This window comes from Vombatus ursinus, unplaced genomic scaffold, assembly GCF_900497805.2.
Source record: "Vombatus ursinus unplaced genomic scaffold, bare-nosed wombat genome assembly UNPS02014812.1, whole genome shotgun sequence".
Lineage (NCBI taxonomy): Eukaryota > Metazoa > Chordata > Mammalia > Diprotodontia > Vombatidae > Vombatus > Vombatus ursinus.
In genome coordinates this window covers 75,529,356-75,554,272 of record NW_020954590.1, presented here as the reverse complement: position 1 = coordinate 75,554,272, position 24,917 = coordinate 75,529,356, and the positions used below count along the sequence as shown (strand labels likewise).

The following is a 24,917-nucleotide window of genomic DNA, read 5'->3' as shown; positions in this document are numbered from 1 at the left end:
AATGGAAGTGATTCAGTTTCCTGGAATGTCACTAGTATATTGTCCAGGTTTCAGAAACAAACAATGAGGTCAGCACAATGGCTCTGTAGATCTTCAGTTTGGTAGGCAGTCTAATACCTCTTCTCTCCCACACTTTCCTTTGAAGCCTCCCAAAAACTGAGCTAGCTCTGATGATGCATGCATTAATCTCATTAACCTCATATGTACATCCCTGGAAAGTATACTGCCAATGTACGTGGTTATCCACAGCATTCAATATTTCTCCATTTGCTGTAACCAATGGTTCCATGTGTGGATGGTGTGGTGCTGGCTAGTGGAGAACCTGTGTTTTTTGGGTTTTTTTGTATTAATTGTTAGGCCAAAATTAACATAAGCAGCAGAGAATCAATCCATACTTTGTTGTATTTCAGTCTCAGAGGTTGCATTGAGTGCACAATCATTGGCAAACAAAAAAAAAAATCATGCACCAACTCTCCATCTGCTTTAGTCTATGCTTGTAGCCTTTTCAAGTTAAATAATTTACCATCACTTAAAAAATCTACCGTCAGGTAGCTGACCTTCACCCTCATTGAAGGTGTCTGTCAACATCACTGAAAACATCAGGTTAAAAAGCACTGGAGCAAGCACATAGCCCTGCTTCACCCCATTGGTGACTGGGAGCATTGTCTATTATTCAGAACCTATGCAAGCATTCCACCATGAAACTGGTATACTATACTGATGAACTTCTCCAGGCAACCAAATTTTGCCATGATTTTCCACAAGCCCTCATGACTGACAGTATCAAAGGCCTTGGTCAAATCGATGAACATTGTGTTCAGATGTCTGTTCTGCTCCTGGCATTTCTCTTGGAGTTGTCAGGCAACAAATATTATATCAACTATTGCTCAGCTATTTCTAAATCCATGCTGGCTCTCAGGTACGAGATCATCTTTCCGGTGAGGGTTTAGACTATAAAGGAAGACTCTGGCAAAAATCTTTCCTGCAGTGACTAATAGAAAGATCCCCTTGTGATTGTCATAGGATAATCTATTTCCTTTACCTTTATAGAGATGGATAATGGAGGCATACTTGAACTGATAGGGGATGATCTCCTCTTGCCCATATAACCCAGAAAATTTTTATCGGCTTTTGTTTGAGCAGTGGACCCCTTGCCTTGTAAATATCAGCTGAAATAGAATTAGCAATAGGCACTTTGCCACACAAGAGGAGCCTAGTGGCATTCAAAACCTTTCTTCAGTTGGAAGTTCTGTTAGAGAGGTACTGACTTCAACCTGAGGTAAATGGTCACTGGTTTTAGTATTGATTGATAATGGTCTGTTGAAAACAATGTGCAAGTGTTCAGCCCATCTCTCCAGGACCACATCGTTATCACTATTCAATGTTGCTTCATCAGCACTGAGGAGCTGAGATGCACCATAGGTCTTTGGCCCGTACAGAGCCTTCAAGGCATCATAAAAGTGTTTTGATTGTTACTGTCAGAATAAAACTGAATTACGTCTGTCTTCTTACTGAACCAACAATCTTGTATTTCTCTCTAAACTTCACTTGCACTTTACTTTTAATAGAGTTAAATGCTGTCTTCTCAGAAATTGATGAACTATCCTTCTTATAAACCCTGTGGACTTCTCATTTTTCATTTAGCAGCTTCTGAATTTTCCCAGCATTTTCATCAAACCAGTCTTGATATTTGCAAGTGTTCCGGCCTAGATACATAAATGTGGTGCTATACACAAAATCTCTGAAAGCTGCCCACTCTTTTTCTGCTCCACTGTTGCCAAGTGTGTGTTGGCTCAGCTTTCCCTCCACCTTAGCAAGGAACTGTTCCTACTTGGAAAAGCACTCTAATCTGTTGACATTGTCTTCTGGTAATCATCTTGCCTTGGGGCCGCTGCTTTTATTGAATGTGAATATTTACCTTGGAGAAGATAAGTCTATGATCAGTCCGGCACTCTGTGCCACACACTGCCTTCATCACTCTCACATCTTGTTTGTCTCTTCTCCTTACAATAACATGGTCTGTTAAATGACCACATTGGATGTGAGGGTGCATCCATGAAGTTTTATTGCATTTAGGTAACAAAAGACAGTGTTGGTGATAAGAAAATTATGAGATGCACATCTTCTATTGTAAATGGCCACTGCTGTTGCTGTTTCCAACTCCATTCCTTTCAAGTACTCCCTGCCATGTCTGGGAGTCTGTGCCTACGGTTGCATTAAAGTCACTCAGAATTGTAAGCTTACCCTCTTTTGGAACATTGATGATAAAAGTCTCCAGGTCTTCATAAAATTTTTCTTTGACCTCATCAGAATTTGTCACGGTGGGAGCATACACAGAGATGATGGTGGTGTGGCACTTTCCTCCAAATGACAGTCACATTATCATGACTCCTTTTGGTAGGCATACAAGCTTGTTGACTGGGTGAGTTTTGATTGCAAAGTCTGTGCCAGCTCCACAGTGCTCCCCTTCACTGCAGCCATTCCAGAAAAAACATGTATCTAGCTCTGACTTCAGTAAGCTGGCCTTCATTTGCCAACCTTGTTTCACTCAGAGCTGCTATTTGGATGTTATACCTGCTGAATTCTCTCACAACAAGAGCTGTTCATCTTTCCGGTCTACTGGATTTCATATTTCATGTCAGGCAGCTAGATGGTATAGTGGATGGAATGTGGAACCTGGAGCAAGAGGACCTGAGTTCAAATCCAGTCATAGATACTTATTAGCTGTGTGACCCTGCACAAGTCATTTAACCTTGTATGCCTTAATTTCTTATTTGTAAAATGAGCTGGAGAAGGAAATGACAAACCACCCTAGTATCTTTGCCAAGAAAATCCCAAATGGGGTCACAGAGAGTTGGACAGGACTGAAACAATTCAACAACAACAATTTCCCTAATTATCTCTTTATGGGTATAGGGTGTGCTTAGGGAATATTGGTGTGAGGGCTGCTGAGGCCTTTTCAGAGCTGCCTTGCACTTTGGGTGTCCGCTTGGTTCACCCAACTCTCACCAGTGCCTGCAAGAAGCTGTAACATACACAGCAGCCACATCTTCAGTAAACCATTTTGGCAGATGAGCTAAACCAGGCCAAGGGTAATCAAGAGGTCTCAAACCCTTTGGTGAGTCAGAGGGGTGTCTACCCCCAAGCGTGGGAAACCTTCCTCAGCAGAATGGGCAGATGAGAACAATTTGTAATAACCTTCTCCTACCTTGAACTTGAGCTAATACTTTTGTTTGTTCCTCTCCTATATATCTTTTATGTATTATTTTGTATTATAGTTACTTGTGTATGTTGTCATATCCTCCTCCTAAATCAAAAGTTCAAAGACAGTCAAAACAATGTCATACCTAACCCTTAGTCGAAACAAGGGTTTTCCACCCACAGTACGTTCTCAATCTGTTTGCTGAACTAAATGAACTGAGGCTGTCCCCCCATTCCTGGAATGTTCTCCTTCCACATTACCAACTCTTGGCTTCCTCTAAGTTTCAGCTTCAATCCAGCCTTTTACAAAAATCCAGCCTTCTCTCAGTTCCCCCAACCCTCACTCTCTCTAGTGCCTTTCCTCTGAGATTATCTTCCATTACATTGTATATATCACATATCTACATAGCTGTTTACATGTTGTCTCCCCCATTAGAATGAGAGCTCAATAAGGGCAAAGACTCTTTGTACCTTTCTTTGAATCCCCAGTGCCTGGCACATAATAGGTGCCTAACAAATGTATATTGACTTAGCTTAATGATTTTAAAGTTCAGTAACACAAATTCATGATCAGGGCTAGGATTACTACCTCTTGAGTGAAGTGTTCACCCATTTGGCCATTTGTGTCTCTCTTTTATAAGTCAAAGGTACTATAGAGGATCTCTAAAAAAGGTCACATAGTAATCCTACCTGCTTACTAGTTCACCCACACCTTTAAGGATTGATGGTTGCCTGAAGGAATAGGCACTGAATCTGTGATTTCCCTGGTATAGGGAATGCTCAAATGAGGAAAGTTCCAATTTCAATACAGGTTGCCAACTACTTTACAGTGTTTGGAGCTGCTTAGAGAGGTTAAGGGCCTTTCCCAGCATCATGTAGTCAATATTCAGCAGAGATGGGACATGAATCCGTCTTACTGGCTCCAAAACCAGTTCTGAGATTATTGATACCATCCAGTAATCAACTGTTCCAAGGGAGCAGCATTAACTCTTACAGGCAAGAGGGCATTATAAGCAATGCACTTTTTTATTCATTTATTTTATTTTTAATTTATGGAATAAAACAAGCATTTCTATAACAGTATAATAAAAAAAGATGATTACACGTGAAACAGCAAATTTATTCTGTATAACTTGCTATTCCTTTTAAATATATAATACAGTTATCATGTAAATTTCTTTTTTCTTTTTTTTCTTCCTTCTCCCTTACCCTAAAGATGGCTATAATTAGATCATTAGGCACAAATATATACACACACACATACATATATATATGTATGTATATGTATGTAAAATTATTATATAGTACATTGGAGTAATAATTTACTAATCCTAAAGCAACTTAGTGGCCAAAAAGAGTCACACATTTCCTAAGGTCATTAATTTACTCTCAGTCCAAAGACACTGATAGGATATTACCCAATCACAAGTCTCCTTGGACTTGATAGGTTTCGTACTAATATGAACTAGACAGCCAATTTTTAGGGTCCACTTCACATAAACCCAAAGGGTTATATTGCAATCAAATATTTGTTCGACTGTATAGTATGGAGTCAGAGCACAAGGGCACTTCCTACTTGGGTTACGGTCATTGATAACATAACATGGTATGATCTGTAAAGTAGAACAATGTATTATAATGTATGTCATTCTCAATTAAAATGAATATAATCAAATGATATGATCTTTTGGGAAAAAATGAATGTCCATCAGTCTCAAGCTATAAATTTCTCCTTCTGGGGACCATAAAAGTGGAGGCTTTTGTTGACTGAAGTCTAAAAATATTTTATATAGAGAGGGCACTTGATGGCAGTTCTAGGTTAATCGACAGAGCTCTCCTTCAAAGGTCTCACTGATTAAAATCCATTCTAAATAACATCTATCCCAATGACTCAAAAATGTCCTCAGTGGGAGTGACAGAATGTTTCAACTCACCACTAATCATATGGTAGTAATGATTCATTATCCCTTTGTGCCATCCTATAGTAGCTCTGGGACAGGGATTGTATATCATAAATCTGATTATGTATAAATTATTTGGCATTTTGTTTTTGTGCTTTTTTTTAATATGTACTAAATTCAACATGTTAGTTCCAAGAGCTGTCCCAATTGTCTTTGACAATGAGTCAGATAAATATATAAGGAACTAACTAATTCCACCAATTCATAGGTTAGGTCAAGGTTGGGGTCAGCCTGAAGCACAGATCACCACTGGGGAGCCTAAGCAATAAGGAGATGTCATCAAAGTGACAAGGTCATGCTCAAGAGAGCTGATTTATACTGAAACCTAAAACAGCAATTGGAAGCCTGGGGTTTTGCATCAATCTATACTGTATTTTGCAAATAAAATTACTTTTTGAGACTCCAATTCAAATATATACAAAGGTACTGGGGTGAAGGGCATAGAGATAGTAAAGGCATACTCTCCCTGTGTTTTTCACAATATTGAGATCCCAATTTTGCCAAACCTAATATGAATAGGCAGCCAAATCCATTCACCACCTTGAACAACTTGCATTAATCAATCAATTGATGAATCCAGAAACTCTTACAAAGGGCCTATTATATACCAGGCACTGTGTCAAGTGCTGAAAAATATAAAAGATCTTCTGATAAGATTTGCAATACACAAAGTTGGGAGGGAAAGCTAAGCAGTGAATGGGAATATTTTCAAAACCATCATGACAGGCTGGAATGCTGGGCTGAGAACAGCAAGAAGAAATTTAACACGGACAAAAACAAACCACTGTGATAAGATTTTTTTATGATCTACATCATAGAAAGAACAGCCTGGACAAGAGAAAACTAAGGGGAAATACTACAGCTGTCTTGAAATATTAGACAGACTGTCATGTATAAGAGAGAACAGACTTGTTTTCTCTTATTAGAGAAGTAAAATATCTATTGGACATGTACTCGGTGTTGAAGACTCGGCTTGGTTTAACCAAAATTCATGTTAAAAAAAAAAGGATTTGATAGTCTGATTTGATCATAGACTTAAATTGCAATAACTTGATACAGCTAGTATAAAAGCAAATACAATCAGCTTGCATTAATAGAAGTAGAGTTTCTGCAATAGGAAGTAGTGACCCCATTGAACTCTGAGCTGGTCAGATCACATCTGCTGTGTCAAGTTCACATCTGGACATACTATTTTAATAATGGGCAAGCTAGATTGCTTCCAGCGAGAGTGTCTAGGCAAATGAACTCTTTGAAAACATGTCATATAAGGAACTAGAGCTATTTAGCTTGGAGAAGGGAAGAAAATAAGAAGACACGATACTCTGTTTTCAAATATTTGTTCTATATTGTCCTAGAAGTAAAAACTAAGAGAAAGAGGTAAAAATTTAAAGGAACTTGTTTTTGAGGCAACTAAAAGAGGGATTTTAGAGTAACTAGAACTATCCAAATACTGAGAAGGATGCTTTTAAAAGTAGTGAGTTTTCTATCACTAGAGGTATTCAGACAGAGACTGGATGACCACATCTCAGGACTTCTATAGGAGAATATTCTATACTGTGTAAGAAAACTTGACTCGACGACTTCTGATATTCTTTTCAATTCTAAATTCATGATTCACTAAAATTTTCACTACTGCCAAATTATGATTAAGGACTCAGGAAATTATTAAACACCCATTATGTGCAATAAAATGTGCTAAATGTTGAGGACAACACAAAAACAGATAAGCCATAGTCCCTCCCATAATGGATCTTATGACCTAGAGGGAGATAGAGTGTTTATATAGTTAATACCTAAGTAAAACAAACTAGAATATAAGTTCATAGCAGGAATACAAAACCATATAAAATCAGATGTTGGAGAAAGCAGTTTCAGCTAAAGGGAAGATGATATGATATAAGGGAATAAACTCTCAGTTTGGTGTCAGAAGACTTGGGTTTAAATCCTGACTCTGCAAATAGACCTGTGTGCCCTTGGACAAATCAGCTCTCTTCTCTGGAACTCAGTTTAATCATCTGAAAAGTTATGGGATTGAACTAATTGATCTCTAAAATGTCTTCCCAGGGTTAACATTCTATGATTTGTTGTCTTTTCATTTTAAATTTTTGTCATTCTGAATTTGACAGACATCAGTAAATATAAACATTTCCACATAAAGAAAATATAAATCTGCTTATGTATAACTTTGTTTCGGGTTCTGGTTGTTTCAGTTTGTTTATTTGTTTTAAGTATGTACTAAATTCAGTATATTAGTTCCAAAAGCTGTCCTAATTGTCTGTTTTTCCCTCTGAATCTCTGTTTTATTTTCTGCATTTTTAAAGTGCTTTATGAACATTTTTTTCTTTCTTTTTCTTTCTTTCTTTCTTTCTTTCTTTCTTTCTTCCTTCCTTCCTTTCTTTCTCTTTCCATCATTATCATGAGTACTCTTTTCCCCTCTAGAAATAAAAGCCTTACTTTGTAACATGTTAGCATTGCCACTCAAAACAGAACCATATATTGGCCATGTCTGAACATATATATATCATATATATCTGAACAAGATATAGTCTATCTAGTCTATCATCTCTGTATCAAAAGATGGGAAGCATACATCTTCAACAGTCCTCTAGAATCAAGATTGGTAGTTACATTGTCAGTCAATTTAAAAAAATTTTAAGTATATCAGTCCTATGCTAAGAATTGAGAATAAAAAGACAGACAAAATCAGTCCCTACCGTCTAAGAGTTCACATTCTATAGGATAGACAACATGAAAATAATTGTCTATATACATGATATATAAAGAGTAGGTAATATTAAAGTCAAATAAAACAAATTAATCAATAATATCAAAAATGAAGCTACTACTTATTGAAAGAACTAGGGAAGTCCATCTGCAGAAGATGAGATTTGAGCTGAGTCTTGAAAAAAGCTCAGGAAACTAAGAGGCTGAGGTGAGAAGGAAGAGCATTGATCAGAGTTCTATAGGCTTTGAAAGTTGTTTTCCTTTTCAGTATTGTAGTAAATATATAAATTGTTCTACTGGCTCTGCTCACTTCACTCTGCAACAGTTCATTCAAGTCTTCCTAGGTTTCTATGAATCCATCTCTTTTATCATTTCTTACGATGCAATAATATTCTATTATATTCATACACTATAATTTGTTCAGTCATTCCCCACTATGTGGGCAATCCTATGGTTTCCAGTTCTTCTCTACAACAAAGGGTGTTTCTATGAATATTTTTGTATGTATGTTTTTTTTCCTTCTCCTTCAATGATCTCTTTGGGGTATATGTCTAATAATGGTATTTCAAAAGCTATGCACAGTTAAGTGACTTTTTTTTAGCATAGTTCCATATTCCTTTCAGAATAACTGTGCCAAATTTTGGCATTAGTGTGCCTATCCTACAACATCCCTTCTAACAATTGTCATTTTCTATTTTTAGTATATGTATAGAATATTTGGTGTATAGAATATGAGGCAGAACCTCACAGTTCTTGCAATTTTCAGGTCTTTTTTTTTTTTTAGTGATATGGACTTTTTATGTGGTTGTTAATAGAATGGTTTTCTTCCCCTGAGAACTAGTGAACATCTTTTGACCATTTATCTGTTGGGGAGTGGCTCTTGTTCTCACACATTTGAATCATTTTCCTATATAGCTTGAATAGTAAGGTTTTATCAGGGAGAGTTAATGAAGAAATAAAATCTTAGTTAACGGTTTCTCTTTTGATTCATTGGTTTGGTTTGGCCAAAAGAATTTTATTTTTATGTAATCAAAACTGTTTATTTTATCTCCTGTCATCCTCTTTTCTTTGGCCAAGAAGTCTTCCCTGATCCAAAGTTGAGAAAGGCATTTTCTTCCATTCTCCTCTAATGTGTTTATGATGTGATTTTTTATTTCTACTATAAGTCATATATCCATTAGAGCTTACTGTGGCATATGGTGTGAGATGTTTGTTTAAACTTAATTTGCTATGATCTATGATTCATAAAATACTTCATGGAGAAGGTAGCATGTAAGCTGGTCCTTGGATCATGGGTAGAATATCAATAAGAAATTTAATATGATCCTAGTATATGATATGACTGCTGAAAAACTAATGCAACCTTGGACCACATTAATAAAGTTGGGGTCCAGGTCAAAGGAGGTAGTGATTCCTTTGAATTACAATTTCATTGAAAGCAAAACCTAGATCCCCACCACTATATTTAAAAAAAAATAGGTGAAAGAAAATTGTCAAATTCACTTCGCAAAAATTTATTTACTCTATGTGGTCATCAGATGAGAGTTTTGGAGCTGGAAGTAACCTTTGAAGTCATCGAGTCTAACTTCTACACTTACAGATGACTTTTTTATCATTTGAACAGCTCAAAGAAAATATAAATTATAATTCCATTCCACCAGCACAGTTATATGCAAACAAAACTAAACTTCTGCAATAGTCTTTTTGTTCTCCTTGCTTCTTTCTCCCTCCTTTCTAATGCATCTAGGTTAGAGATTAGAGACAGCCAGGTGACACACTGGATAGAGCACCAGGCCTTATAGTCAGAAAAACCTCAGTTCAAATCTGGCCTCAGGCACTTACTACTTATGTGACCCTGGGCAAGTCTCTTAGCCTCTGTTTGCCTCAGTTTCCTCATCTGTAAAATAGAGATAATAATAGCACCTACCTCCTGGAGTTGTTGTAAGGATCAAATAACATAATTGCATAATGCCTAGCATGGTGCCTGGTACACAGTAAGCCTATATAAATATTAACTATCATTATTATTCTTATTTTTAATCCATATTCCACACAATTTTCAGGTTAATATTCCTAAAATGCAAGTCTGACTATGTTACCTCTGCTCAAAATTTCAGTATTCCACTATTGCCTCTAAGACAAAATATAAAAGCCTCAAGTAGACCTTTGAAACTCTCCACAGTCTGGCACCCATCTTTCCAAACTTATTTCATATTCATCCCTTTCATTCATTCTACATTAAAAGCAAATCAACCTCCTGGTTGTTCCCCAAACTCATCTCCCACCCCCATGCTACTGGGCAGGCTGTCGCCTATATCTGATACACATTCCCTCCTTACCACAAGCTCTTAGCACCCATGGCTTCTTCCAAGAGTCAGGTCCAACGCCACCTCCTATATAAAACCTTTCTTGATTTCTCCGTTTATTAGCTCTCTCTTCCTCTTGAAAAAATGCTTTGACTTTTCTTATTTTTATATTTATTATATCATCTAGACCTTCCCTTCCCTTCTTCCACTACCCCAAAAATGCAACCTCTTTGAGGGCAGAAGCTGATTTGTTTTTGTCTTTGTATCTCAGGGCCTCACAATACAACAAGTGTTTGATAAATGTCAATTGATCTGAAAAGTAATGAATTAAGCTGAAAACTGACTTAACCCAGTCAAATTATCCAAAATGGACCAAGGCAGTGTTCAGGATAAGCTATATCAGTCATGTACTTATTCATGCAAGTAAGAAGTAGCATTTTATACTAGTAAAAACAGTGCACCAGGAATCAAGGTTTTATTGCTGACACTATTACCCACTGCGTAACATCTGAATGACAGTCACCTCAAATGACAATAATCTCATATATAAAAATGAAGATGATCCCTAAGGTCTCTTAAAATTCTAAATATCCCAAAGTTTCAAACACACACACACACACACACACACACACACACACACACACACACACACACAGTACTGGCTGATTCAGCCAACTTGCTTAAATATGGTTAAAGTTTTAATGTCACACAAAACCAATTCATTCCCTTTTAAGATTTCCAAATAAAAGAGACACCAAATATGTTCAAATGGAATGACAAAACCTATAAATATTATTCAGACTCTATTCTTTCCCATAGCCATTTTGAATTTATTGTGCTATATGGTATAAGATATCGGTCTAAATTTTTTTTTTCTTTTTTAAGACTTTATTAATAGCAGTGACTAACAATAGCTAGCTTTGTATAGCATTTTTAGGTTTGCGCTTCATCTTTACAACAACTTTATAAGATAGGTGCTATTTTATAGATAGAAATTTGAGAGAGGGTTAATGACTTGACCAAGGTGACACAGCCAGTGAAAGTCTGAAGCAGGATTTGAACTCTATCCACTAATCCCCCCAGCTGCCTCATGATTGCATTTTGTCTCTCATATTTGCATCCTCCTTTCTTTCCTTTCTTTCTTCAGCTGCTTTAGCTTAAACCTTCATTACCTCTTGCTTGGATTATTGCAATTACCTCCAAACTGGTCTCTATGTCTTCTTTCCTCCCATCTGACATGCTGCTGATGTGTTAATCTTGTAAAGCTTAGCCCTGATTATGTGAATGTTCTCCCCAGAAGCCTTTAGTGACACCCATCCCACTGCCTAATGGAGTAAATCCAAACTCAATGGCACTCATGATCTGGATAAAATCTAATTTTCCAGTCATATTTCCTACTTTTCCCTAATCCACAGCACACATTCTGATGATCAGTTATTTCTTGAGCAAGTCCTTTGATTTTCTGTTTCTATCCCTCCCCCCTCCACTCAGGTTTCCCCATCTGGGAGGCCCCCCCCACTCCTTTGTCCAGCACTGCTTCTCTAAATGCTACCCACCCTTCAGAGTCCATTTCAAATGCCTCCTCCTTCACAAAGCCTCTTCTCCGTCCCCTTCAATCAAATGTGATATTTCCTTGCTAAGAATATTTGATAAAATACTCTTGCTTGATTTGCATCATAAGTAGGTGTTGAATTAATGATTGAATAATATGCGTAGCTTCCTTTTCTAAGTACCCCAGGAGTTCTAAATCCTCACATTCTTGTAAAGCAGGAAATGGAGACTGCATCAAATGCACTTGGCAAGGTATCCAGACTGAGCTATTGAAAAATTAAGTCATCAACCAAATGTAAGTCAAAGAAATCTATAGAGAATGCAGGAAAGTTATCTATGTCTTTTAATCTTATCTAGCATTCCATTCCTTATCAAAAGCTATTTTTCCAGATACACATTCATGCAAATTTAATAAGTATCAAATCCTCAAAAAATTAATTTTCCTATCCCCACGAATAAAGTCAATCTATTGAGCTACCACTGAGTCTTAATGTGAATGGATTTTCTAAGGTCATGTATAGGATTAAAGTCCAATCCTGGTGCCTTATCATGGAATAGATTTAGTCCTGAGTTCCCGAAGGCTAGACCAGCTGTATATAAGCTCTGGACAATCCTACTAAGATGGGAAGGTTTTGAATCCAGGTCCAATGACAGACAGGTGGTCTAGGGACCATCCCAGCCAAGTTGGGATAGGCTTATTAAAAGTTGACAACAGGGTAATAAATTTTTCTGTCCAAATAACTTTTTGATACCTTCTACTAAGTCATAGAAGTGTTGTAATTATCTCCTGCGGCCAGAGTACTCACATTAATGAAAGCATAGGTTTCTTTTTCTTTTCTTTTCTTTTTTTTTTTTTGGTTAGTCAATGGGGTTAAGTGATTTGCTCAGGGTCACACAGCTAGTAAGTTTTGTGTCTGAGGCTGGACAAAGCACTGGCCATGGAGTCAGGAGGATCTGAATTCAAATCTGACCTCAGACACAACACTCACTAGCTGTGTGACTCTGGGCAAGTCACTTAACCCCGATTGCCTCAACAACAAAAAAAAAAAAAAAAAAAAAAGCTATACATCTCATGAAGTAACAGAAGCCTATATTAGCTTTTTCAGCAGCAATATTTGTAAGTCAGTAGAAAGAGCTAACCAATAGGCTATCAGCTTTATATATTTCATTAATGTCTCCACTAAAGTCGGACTCTGATACTTCAAACTGAGGGAGAGGTTCTCAAAGGCTACACCAGTGAGGCACAAGTTCTTTCAGATCCTACTAAAATGAACAGGCTTCAACTACAAGCCCATCAATGGACTTTCTGTATCTGTAATCTGAGGTCCGGCCAGCTAAGTTTGAAGAAGCTCATCACCAAAGAATTGGCCAGCTGATGATTTTTAAACTCACAGAAACTCATAAAGATGATCTACTAAGGCAAAAGTGTCAAACACAGAGATTCCAGAGTGGAATGGGAAAAGATTAAAATGTTAATTGGGAAATATTAAACAAAGTAAATAAAAATACAATTAAAGATAGATAATGTCAATATATGGTTTTCTAAGTCAATATGTGGCTTGCAGGGATCTTTGGTATGGACACATTTCTATAGGAATTTGACACCACTGTACTAAGGTATAAAGAGATAAGGATCTGTGTGAATATAGGGAGTATCCACAGGGATGACAACCCAGATTTTTTGGAGTATTCAACTAATCGAATGATATCTACCTGACATAACATTTAATTCAATTCTGCTATAAAACACTAAGTTCTTTCATGAGGACATATTTACTGTTAAAACAATGAAATAATTTGTTTGCCAAGAGAATTGAATGTTACCAAATTTCCTCCTTTTGCTCCATATTTTCTATGAAATGAAAAGATCACTGAATTTGAAATCAAGGGACCTGGCCTTGAATCCCACCGCTCTTACTTACTCTGTGACTCTGGGCAAATCATTTATCTAGGCTTCATTGCTCTCCTCTTTGTGACGATAGAGTTACAGCTCCAAGGTCTCTTCCAGGTCCAAATACTATAATGCTATGATCCCATATATGGGATGACTAACCTATATCTTGATGGACAGAAGCTGTGTGTCAGGGACCCAATTGTCTTCTTTCAGTCTCACCTGGGTTCAAATCCTAGCTCTGTGTGATTTATTATCTGTGTAACTTTGGCCATGTCATTTAACCTCTGAAAAGTGAGGGGACTGTACTAGCTGACTTCTGAGGTTAGTTCCTACTCAAATTTATGATCATAGGCTCTGTCCTATCCTCTGACCCATCCCACCAAACAACTTCCTCATGAAGCCAGATATTGCCTGTGCATTGGAAGATTAGGCATCTAAAAAGTTCAGAAAGGAAGGAGGTTGCCTGGGGTTCAGAAGAATATTGGATGAGCAGCAAGGAAAAACAGGTGGGCTAGGGGAAGCCGGACTAGAGGCAGAAAATGAATGAAGTAACAGAGAGATGGTCAGGAAAGATAGCATCATTCTTTCTCAGTGTGAGAAAACCAGGCAGCACTGGTCAAGCAAACTATTTTGATCAAGAAAAAAAGGTTAGTCATGCAAATCTGCCATGTGTAAATTCACGAGAAACTAATGGTTTGAACAAAAACCCAATATGGAGTGGTTGCAAAGAGTCTTGTCATGTGCACCCATCCTTTGGAATGAATTAATGTGGATGACTGGAGACAAACACTTCTGCTCCTCCCAGCTCTTCAAAACACTTCTGGAATTATAGAAGCAGAAAATTTTCAAGCTGAAAAAGACCTTGGAAATCAATCAACCAGCCCCCTCATTTTACCAAAGAAGAAAGTGAGGCTAGAAGGTCTTGCTCATTCATTTAACGCAAATTAATTAAGCACCTATTCTGTTCAAAACACAATACAGGGCATGGTAAGTGACTCACCAAAAGTGAGAGAGAAGCAGGGACTAGACTAGAATTCACTCCACCTGACTTCCAGCCCAGGGTTTTTCCTGATACCTCACTGCCTCAACATTCTATATGAATGATTTTAATTTATCTGCAATTACTAGTTTCAAAATCCAAAAAAAAAAAAAAGTTATACATCCTCCTGAAGAAAAGAACTTTTGTAGAGTGAAACAAGCAGAACCAAGAAAACGTTGTATACAGCAATAACAATAGCATTCGAAGATTAATTGTGAATGACTAAGCTATTCAGAGTAAAATGAATATTCAAATCAACTATGAAGAACTTATGAAGGAAAATGCTCCAGAGAAAGAACTGATATATTGAAATACGTATTATATGGTTCCACATATATATCTATACCAAATGTTGGCTTTCTCTAATGCAGAGTTGGGAGGGAAGGAAGAAAACAGCTCAAAACTCAAAATGTAACCAAAAGAAAATAAAGAAAATTTTAAAAAGAAAAGAACTTTAATGAATGCACCTTTCAGTTTAGTCATCTCTGCCTTCAGGAATTGCTACTTTTTTTCTTAATTGGACCTGTGATATCATTGTTATAAAGCACACCCCTCATCACTCTTACATCCCACCTCCTAAAGAATTTATTCTACACATACAGATCCCTGCTCTGCAACTTAAAGAGTCTTAGAAAGTTGCCTAGGTTATTGAAAAGTTAAGTAACTTGCTCAAGGTCACATGGTCAATATATCTCAAAGGCAGAACTGGAACCTATGCCTTCCTGCCTCCAAGCCAGTTCTCTATCCACCACACCAGGATGAAATGTTTATCAGTGATCCTTAAAAGAACAAAAAGGTATTTTTCTTAAGTGGATTTTTATGGAATACAAATTTTAAGGAAAACAAATTTGCTCAAATAATGTCCATTAATATGTTTACATACATTGAATACTTCGCCTGTCCCTCTTTTCTCTTTGACTTCAATTCTGGCTATCTTTCCAGCATAGAGCCATTAGGCCGTCATAAAGAGCAGTCTAGAAGTCATTTTCGGATGCATGACTCATGCTCTCCACTGAGCTTCTAGAATGTGTGCTCTTTGTAAGTGCACTAATTTGAACAGGCTTAAATTCATCATGAGGCCTAAACTGATTGTTTTCAGAAATGACTTGGCCTACCTCATCAAAAATATTACCTTCTCTCCCTGCAAAGGCCAGGACAGAAACATATTTGAAACAGTCTTTGTCACAGCTGACAAACTTACATAAAGCATAAAAGCCTCTCTCTTATGAAAAGTGTCCATTCCTAAATGATTTCAACCAAGCCTGCTGTTCTCAGTAATATCCTACATTTATTTTGTGCTGCCCAACCTGATTGGGGTTTTAGCACGTCATGATTTCAGTGAAAAGTTGTAAGAAAACATATGTATGTTCCTGAGAAATACTCTGATTGTTCTCATTCCATTTTTTGAGAGACTTCAGCACTCTTGTATAACCAGAGAAGGCAGGCCCAAGATTGTTCAACACAGCAAAAATGGGTTTTTCTTGCCAGTGATGGAAGAGATGTTCAAGCTTCCCAGTGGGAGGCACTATTGTCTGTCCCTGTACATGCATGGAAAAGATTGCCTAGGGCAGTTCTTAATCTTTCTTGTGTCATGGTTACTTTGGGTGGTTTGGTGAAATTGATATAAGCCCCTTCTCAGAATCAAATGTTTTTAAGTAATTGAAGGAAATGCTAATTTTCAGTTAAAGGTCAGTAAGAAAAAAAATGTTATTTCTTTTCCATCCAAGTTCATAAATCCCTTGAAATCTAGCCATAGACCCCCTGGGGCTCCATATCTCCCAGATTAAGAACCTCTAGCATAGAAGATCAGAAGCTTTGAGAAAACATTTTGAATTTTATCTGGGGAACACAAAATAAGGTATTTATCTCGGTATAAAGTATAAAGCTCTCTGAGATGCCATTGTATTACTCCACATGACCCAATCTGAATGTCTTATATGCCAGATATTTTACCCTTCCAAGTAAAGTGTAATATAATACATCTAAAAGCAAGATGGGGTCCAAATATACGCAGTGGAGACTGGAAATTCAGTACTGTGGCACCTAGAATAGTTTGTTTCTGCCTTAATATCTCCACCAATGAGAGGAAACAGATTTCAAGATTGTTTAGTGTTTGTTTTGTTTTTCAGAGATCTGGCACAATGGATAGTATTGGACCCAGAGTCAGGAAACCAATACTTACGGGTTATGTGTCCATGGACAAATCATTTCATTTCTCTAATCCTCAGTTAAGCACATGGTTGTTATGAGCCTCAAATAAGAAAAAGCATTTAGCAAGTGTCTAGCACATACTCAGTGCTTTCCTACCCACTGCTGCCTAAAGCCCTGGGCCTACTGCACCCCCAGGCTGAACCTCAGTGGGTAATGATAACCTATCTGAATTCATTCATCAATCAATAGCAAACTGCCAATCCATTATTCTCTCCCCATCCAGTGATTCTGAACCCTGGGCTGCCACCACTCCACTCCATTCTTGGTCCTCCACAGACCACTCCCTTATTCCTATTGCCCTCAACCAAACTCCCTCCTCAACTCCTTAACAAGACTGTCTGCACTCAATGCCTCTCTCCTTTTCATCATATCCTTTTCTCTCATTCTCTTCTTAACTCTCTGTAGTCTGACTTCCAAATGCATTATTCAACTGAAAATGCTCTCTCTAAAGTTACCCATGTCTTCATTGGCAAATCTAATGATCTTTTCTCAGTCTTCATCCTTCTTGTCCTCCTTGCAGCCTTTGATACTGTTGATCACTGTCTTTTCTTTCAGATACAACTCCGATCTAGGTTTTTGTGACACTGTTTTCACCTCCTTTCCAGGATCTTCATCCAGGTCCCCAAAGCTCTGTCCAGGGCCTTCTCTTTTGCCTCTATAACATAGAGGTTCCCAAACTTATTTGGCCTACTGCTCCCTTTAAAAAATTACTCAGCACCCCCATGGAAATCTACTTTCTTTAATAACCCTTTAACATTTCTTTAAAATTGTGTCATTTAAAAAAAATATAAAACATTTTTTTAAATTATGCATCTTAAATTTAATAATTTACAGTAAATTTGTGTTTTTTCTTGAATTGAATTTTTGATAATGCAATATTGTATCATATAACCATATAGTATCATATTGTTAACAAGTCGTTACATGCACATATTCCTGCCAATGCATGCTGGACTTCCCGTAATGCACAACATGCTTGCCTGCCAACACTTGCTTGCTAAGACGTGTTGGCAGACTTGGCCAATAATTGGTTATAACTTGCATTTTGTGTGTTTATTTGGAAAATAATGTTATCACTATGACTTTAACTCTGTTACACAACAGATGAAAAATGAAGGAGTGGTTTTTCAAAATTTTCTTATCTTTTCTTCTTTTCTTATGCTTCTACCACCCCTTTATCTTTACTCAATGTCCCCCAATTATACCCAAGGCTGCTACCACCCCCCTAGGTTGCCCCTCATGAATCAGTATAGCCCATTTTGGGAACCTCTGCCTCTATACTAGTTCACTTTGTGAACTCATTACCTCCCATGGACTCAACTATCATCTCAATACTGATGATTCTCAAATCTACTTATTCAACACTAACTTTTCTCCTGACCTCTGGTCTTCCATCTCCAACAGTCTACAGGATAACTCAAAATAAGATGTCTCTTAGACATCTTAAATTCAATATGTCCAAAAATGGACTCATTATCTTTGCCCTCAAACTCTCACTTCTTCCTCACTTTCTCACTACTGTCACCCAAGCCCACAACCCAGATGTCATCTTTGACTCTTCATACTATCTCCTCTCCCCTCCCCCACAATCAGTTGCTAAGTACTGTTGTTTCTGCTATCACATAAAGGAGAAAGGGAAAGTGGAATATGCATTTATGTAGTGCCTGCTATGTGCCACGCACTATGCTAAGTACTTTTTACAAATATTATCTCATTTGATCCTCACAACAACCCTGGGAGGTAGTTGTTATTATTACCTCCAAAGATTGAGGCAACTAGAGGTTAAGTGACTTACTCAAGATCAAACAGATAGTAAATAAGGCTGGATTTTAACTCAGGTCTTCCTGATTCCAGGCATAGTACTCTTATCCACTGTGTCATGAGCTGTCTTCATTACATCTCTTGTATATTCCCCTTTCTCTCTTCTGACAATGCTACCATCCTGGTACAGGCCCTCATCACCTCACACCTGGACTATTTCAATAGCCTGCTGGTTGTTCTCCCTACCTCAAATCTCTTTCCACTCTAGTCCATCCTCCATTCAGCTGTCGAATTGATCTTCCTGAAGTATGAGTCTGAGTACATTGCCTCCCTAATTCAAGCAACTCCAGTGTCTCCCTATTATCCCCAGGGTAAGATATAAAATCACCTATTAGATTATAAAGCCCTGTTTAATACGGCTCCTTGCTACCTTTCCTGTATTCTTACACCATATTTGCTTACTCTGTATCTACAATACAGTGACATTGGCTTCCTTGTGGTTCCCCAAATACAACAATACTCTCTCTCAGCTGAGCATTTTCATTAGTTGCCTTCCATATCTGGTATTCTCTCTGTCATCTCTACTTCCTGGCTTCCCTGGCTTCCTTCAAACCTCAGCTAAAGTCCTACCTTCTGCAAGAAACCTCTTCCAGTCCCCCTTAATGCTGGCACCTTTCCTCTGATCATTATCTCCCATTTAACTTGGGCCTCATGGTCCCCCGGATGGTAATATCAGAGGCAGAATTTGAGCCCTGGTCTTCTTGATTCCAGGTAAAGCACTCTATCCACTATGCCATATTGCCTCCCATGAAACTTGTACTCTTTCTGTTTCACAAGGTTCTTAGGCATATATGAGGTAATGTGAAGCTTATTTGAACTGTATAACACTTCTTGGAAATGTAAGTCACCTTTTCAAAAAACATTTGCATGGGCTTCTGGCCAATTACTATTCAGAAGCCCATGACAAGTGTTTTTTTGGAAAGGTGACTTACATTTCATCACTTCTTAAACAGGTATAACCACTGAATGGGCATTGCCTCAGTCAAAGTGAGGACTCAGAAAGACCTTAGCTTAAAAAGGCCAAACACAGGGGCAGTTAGGTGGCACAGTGGATAGAGCTCTGGCCTTGGAGTCAGGAGGACCTGAGTTTAAATCCAGCCTTAGACACTTGACACTTACTAACTGTGTGACCCTGAGCAAGTCACTTAACCTTGATTGCCTCACCAAAAAAGCGAAAAAAAAAAAAAGGCCAAGATCTCCACTGCGTCCTAGGCCATCTCCAGTGGTCCTGATCTGTATCTGCCCACTGGACCCAGGTGGCTCTGGAGGAGAAAGTAAGGCTGGTGACTTTGCATAGCCCTCCCTCACTTAAATTCAATTCACTTGCCAAGTCATGGTGTCAGCTTCCTGATATCATGGTCCTCTTTGAGAATAAAGGGCAAACCACAACCACAATCTCCCTTTATCCTGTAGAAATCACATTTGCTCATGGTTTATTTGCATGTTATCTCTACCATTAGACTGTGAGCTCCTTGAGAATAGAATTGTCTTTTTCCTTTCTTTGTATCCTCATCACTTAGCACTGTGCCTGGCACATAGTAAGTGCTTAATATATGCTAGTTAAGTGACTAACTGACGAAAATGTCAGTTATTATTTTGGAAGGTGGTTTGAGTGGTTTTTTTTCAAACTAAACTATTTAATACTGGTAAACTGTTTTAGGGCATTACATAGTAATTATAATATATAGTACTCTTGAAAGAGTACATCATAGTAAGTAAATGAATATTGAATTCCAAAAAGAGAGAGAAGTTATAAAATACAAGAACTCCATGAAAGAGATGACAATGTTTTAAAAGGAATTTGTGTGGTATGATATCATCCTCTGAAAAGCCATTCTATGTCCTCCCTGTAGTTCGCCACAATGCAACATTCAATGCAAGCAAAAAATAACCAGAATTAACATGTAAAGGTGTTTGCCCTGTCCCTTATATTTCCCAGCAGGTAAGCCTCTATTCAGGTAGATAGAACTATCCAATAGAGTGGCATCTTATTATGTCTCAGTATTAACCGTAACTTACTTGAGGCTGGAGAGGGGAATGGGATGTGGGCCATGCACTGGTATGTTGCTTCTACTTGGTTCCCAGACTCTCTGGCCTTTTCCTCCTGTTGGCTAGCTGTCGCAGATGTTCCCATTGGTTTTTCCCTGCCAACTGAAATAAAGATTTTTTTTTAAGGATGTCATCCACACAAAGTCACTTGTTTCTTCTCTGAGGCGCACCATATGTTCAACTACACACACTAAGATCTGCTATTGTCACCATTTCAATGCCTTGCCAAATCTTTTCCCTCCACATTGCATAGTTACCAGAAAGTGCCTTTTTATTCTTAGCAGCAGGCTGCACGTGGATGGTATTCCAATAAAATCCATTTGCTGCCTTGAGAATGCAAGTAACAGGGCAGCACTGCTGTAGGAATCAAATGACTTTTTCAAAATGTAATTTTCTTTTGGCTTCAAATGTTGCCTCCTCCAACCCCCTGGTGCTCTGCCTTCCCTAAAAGGGGACATTGACTGCAAAATGTCTTTCAAACAAAACTGCTTGTGGCCTTCTCAGAGAGATGACAGTGCAAAGCAAGGGGAAAATCTCTCCAATCTGAAAGAAAACACTCACTGCTTTACCTTTTTTTATTATTAAGAACTGTATTGTTTTGGCACCTCATACTGATAGCAAATATCTCTAATCAAGTTCAATTGCTTTTTTCTTTTAATGATATGTGCAATTATTCAAGATTTTCATGTATCTGGGGTTTTGTGGTGGGAGAGTTATTTTCTGAGATAAAGCAAGGGATTTGTTTTTTGTTTTTGTTTTTGTTTTTTAAGTGGTCGGGGCTCATATATCACCATTCTGTGATTGTCAGGTCTTTGGAGACCTCAACAGCTGTGAAATATCATATACGTGTCTGGTGCTACATAAATAATATATAACAAGAGCAGTTTCTTAATAGCCTGAATACAGTCAATAATTTAGAAATCAAGTATATGTCAACATGAGAGAGTAGAATAAATTCCATCCTAGGCTTCACAGGAATTAACGGTTTCTAATCGCATTTTTTGATGCAATGGACTATACAATCATGACTTCTTCAGAACTCCCCCCGACCATTATGTAAATTACCCTTTCTAAGATCAAAAAATGCATTTGCAAGTCAGTAATGGGCTTTAATTTGCCAGAATATGTAGAATCATTTTTCTTTTGGCTCCTATTCATTTATACTCCCGTGACTAGATTGTTTAGTCATTCATTGCTGTGATGACATCTTTTACACTGTTTCTCTTGTGCACTGATTTGTTGGTGATGCTTCACAGACTACTTATGCCCACCACTTGCCTCTCCTTTGCCTTTTAGGTGGACCTCAACTTTTAGTTCTGTACTATTTCATGACTTGATTGTTCATGTAGTGAGAGTGAAGGATAGCCAATGGGCAGTCCCATGCTCCATGGGTATCCTTGGGATATCAGAGAAGCTCAAGGAAGGTTCTGAGTATGATGGGTGGAGGATCTACACATATGAGAACTCAGAGAAGAAATTGCACAGAATGAGACAGCAAGGATGCAATGTGATCAACATCATTGGAAGGAGTAGCCATTATTAATGAGAACAGAGATCTACTAAAGTATCATAGCAAATATCATTAAGGCTAGTCTCATTCAGGAAGCATCACTATGAATAAACATGATTCTATAGGTACATACCCACCTTGTGACTGCTGCTGATTATCTTGACATTGTTGTAACATTGGGTTATTCATAGAGCCATGGCAATTGTGCTAAAAGCTATATTCTATGCCTCCTGGGACCTTGAATGTGCCAATATTGTATTATGTAATTAATACCTGCATTCTGGCTGTTTGGGAAATTATAATTCACAGGATAGTTTCACAGATTCTTATTCTTAAGCTCTGCCAACATAAAAGGTCTCAGAAAGGGAACAGTGATTAACCTGGAATCATGCATTCCATGAAACCTGGGTCAAGGTTTTTGTTGTTTTTCTTTTTTCCCATGAATTTCTGCCATTTGAATAGTAGACATCAATATAAAATGTTCTATTGCATAAATAGCTTAGAAGAGTGACTGATCTAAGCAGCTAGCCTTTAAAACTAAAGAGTATTATTGTCATCTCACAACAAAGTGATGAAAGCCAAGGGTCAAAAGGATTAAATATATGTTAGAAACCAGTAGAAAGGTATCTTAGTCAAGGGCCTACATGGTGTCTAGAATCGGGAAGGACACATCACGCAAAAATAATAACAATAATAATAATAACTGTTATTGTTGTTATTATTGTTATAACAATAATAGCTAGCATTTATATAATGCTTTAAGGTTTACAAAGTACTTTACCGATATTATCTCTTATTCTCACAACCATCCTGGAAAGTAGATGCTATTATTATCCCTATTTTATAGATAAAAAAACTAAGGTAGATAGAGGTTAAGTGACTTGCCCAAAATCACATAACTAATAATTGTTAGAGGCTAGAATTGAACTCAGGTCTTCATGACTCCAAGTCCAGTGTTCTAGCCATTGCACCATCTAATGGCTTACCAAAAAAAAAAAAAAAGTCAAGGTCACAAGAAGAAAGGTAACAAATCTAAGGGCTAAATAGGAAAGAACATTTTGAATTCAAAGTTATGAGTCAAGAGTTAGGGGACCAAAAATGCTTCAATTCCTGCAGGATCACTGATTTAATTGATATAGGGACTCCTTCCAACTATGCAAAATAAATCCTCTACAAGTTGGTAGAGTCTTCAAGAATCACCATGGCCAAAATGTTCATTATGTTGTGGCCAATTTGATAATATGCATCTTTTGTCCTTTGCTAGACTGGTCCTTAGATAACAGCTCATCACTGAACCAATATTCAAAGCCCTTCAACTAAGTAGTATCTGCCAGAGCTTATGCTCCTTTGGCATAACCTTCAAGATTGACCTCCATGTCATGATGAGATATCTGAGGAAGATGTTATTGGAGGGTATCAAAGCCAGCATAAAAGCCGAAGAACAACATAGTGAAGGAGTGGGCTATAACAAAGTGACTATTTGCTTCACTCAGAGAGAGAGAGAGAGAGAGAAATTCAGGAGGAACATGATAGCTGTCTTCAAGTATTTGAAGGCCCATCATGTGGAAGAAGCTTGTTCTATTTGGCCCTAAAAGACAGAACTAGAATCTATGGGTGGAATTACAAAGAGGAATATTTAGGCTCGGGAAAAACTGCCCAATAGGCTACCTTGAGGACATACTGAGCTTCCCCTCCTTGAAGATTTTCAAGGAGAGCTTGGAAGGGTTTGTTGTAATAAAGAGTCCTTAGGAGTATAGGTTGCAGTAGATGGCCACTGAGGTCCATTCTACATCTAAAAGTCTGTGATTCTTGTTAAGAGGCTAGTGGATACCCCTCTCCATCAGCAATCCTGATAATTATTAGTGCTAAGCTCTTTAGAGGCAGGACAGCCAGGCAAGGGGCTTGATCCCCAGCAGAGCCTAGTGAAACAATGCCTGTCCATTAACCTGATGGCAGAAACTGAGAACAAAGCTACGGCTAAATATCGACATCACGTATATGATTGCTACATCAGGTATGTCATTGTTTCCACTCATAGGAAGTCTGAGATCCATCCTTAAGGTAACAGTCTAATTAAGTTAGTCTTAAGTCAATTCTCATAAGTGATTATCGCCCATTTAGCAAGCAGACTAACTCAGACCAAATCTGACTGCCCAGAGATGCAATCAGACTATTGGAGACCCCTGAGGGGAACAGGGTGGGCAAGCACAAGGACAGGTACGTGTACAAAAGTATATGTTCCTTTCACCAGTATCCAAGATTCTGACCCAGTGAGGGGGAGGGGGGACCTTAAAAACAATTATCCAGGTGGAGAAGGAAGCTAGTGAAAAATAAGATCCCAGCTGGGCAATATATAAGCTTGATTTTAGGTTGTATTCTGGGATACAATTTGGTTAACAGACCCTTTACTCAGGCAGAGCAATCTGAAATTCTGTTTTTACTTGAGAATAGACAGTATTAGAATGGAAGAACTAGCCAACCATGACATTGCTGAAAGAACGGTGCAATTTCCTTCTCATGAGATCTTTAAAAATGGGATAGACTTTTATCTTTCATCAATTGTTTAAGGTTGAGAAGGCTTTCAAAGTAAAGGGGTGGGTTCAAATAATAGCTTAGAATCCAAAGGGTACAAGTAACTGTTGGTTTAATA

The 24,917-nt window shown here is 37.9% G+C and overlaps 1 protein-coding gene across 1 annotated transcript in view; it reads right to left on the bottom strand.

The window, feature by feature from the left end:
- LOC114053992 (lipoxygenase homology domain-containing protein 1-like) overlaps positions 1–24,917 on the bottom strand; it is a 657,625-nt gene that overhangs the window by 444,134 nt on the left and 188,574 nt on the right. The window contains 1 exon segment of the mRNA XM_027877094.1: positions 20,728–20,859. Coding sequence (XP_027732895.1) covers positions 20,728–20,859 — 132 coding nt within the window.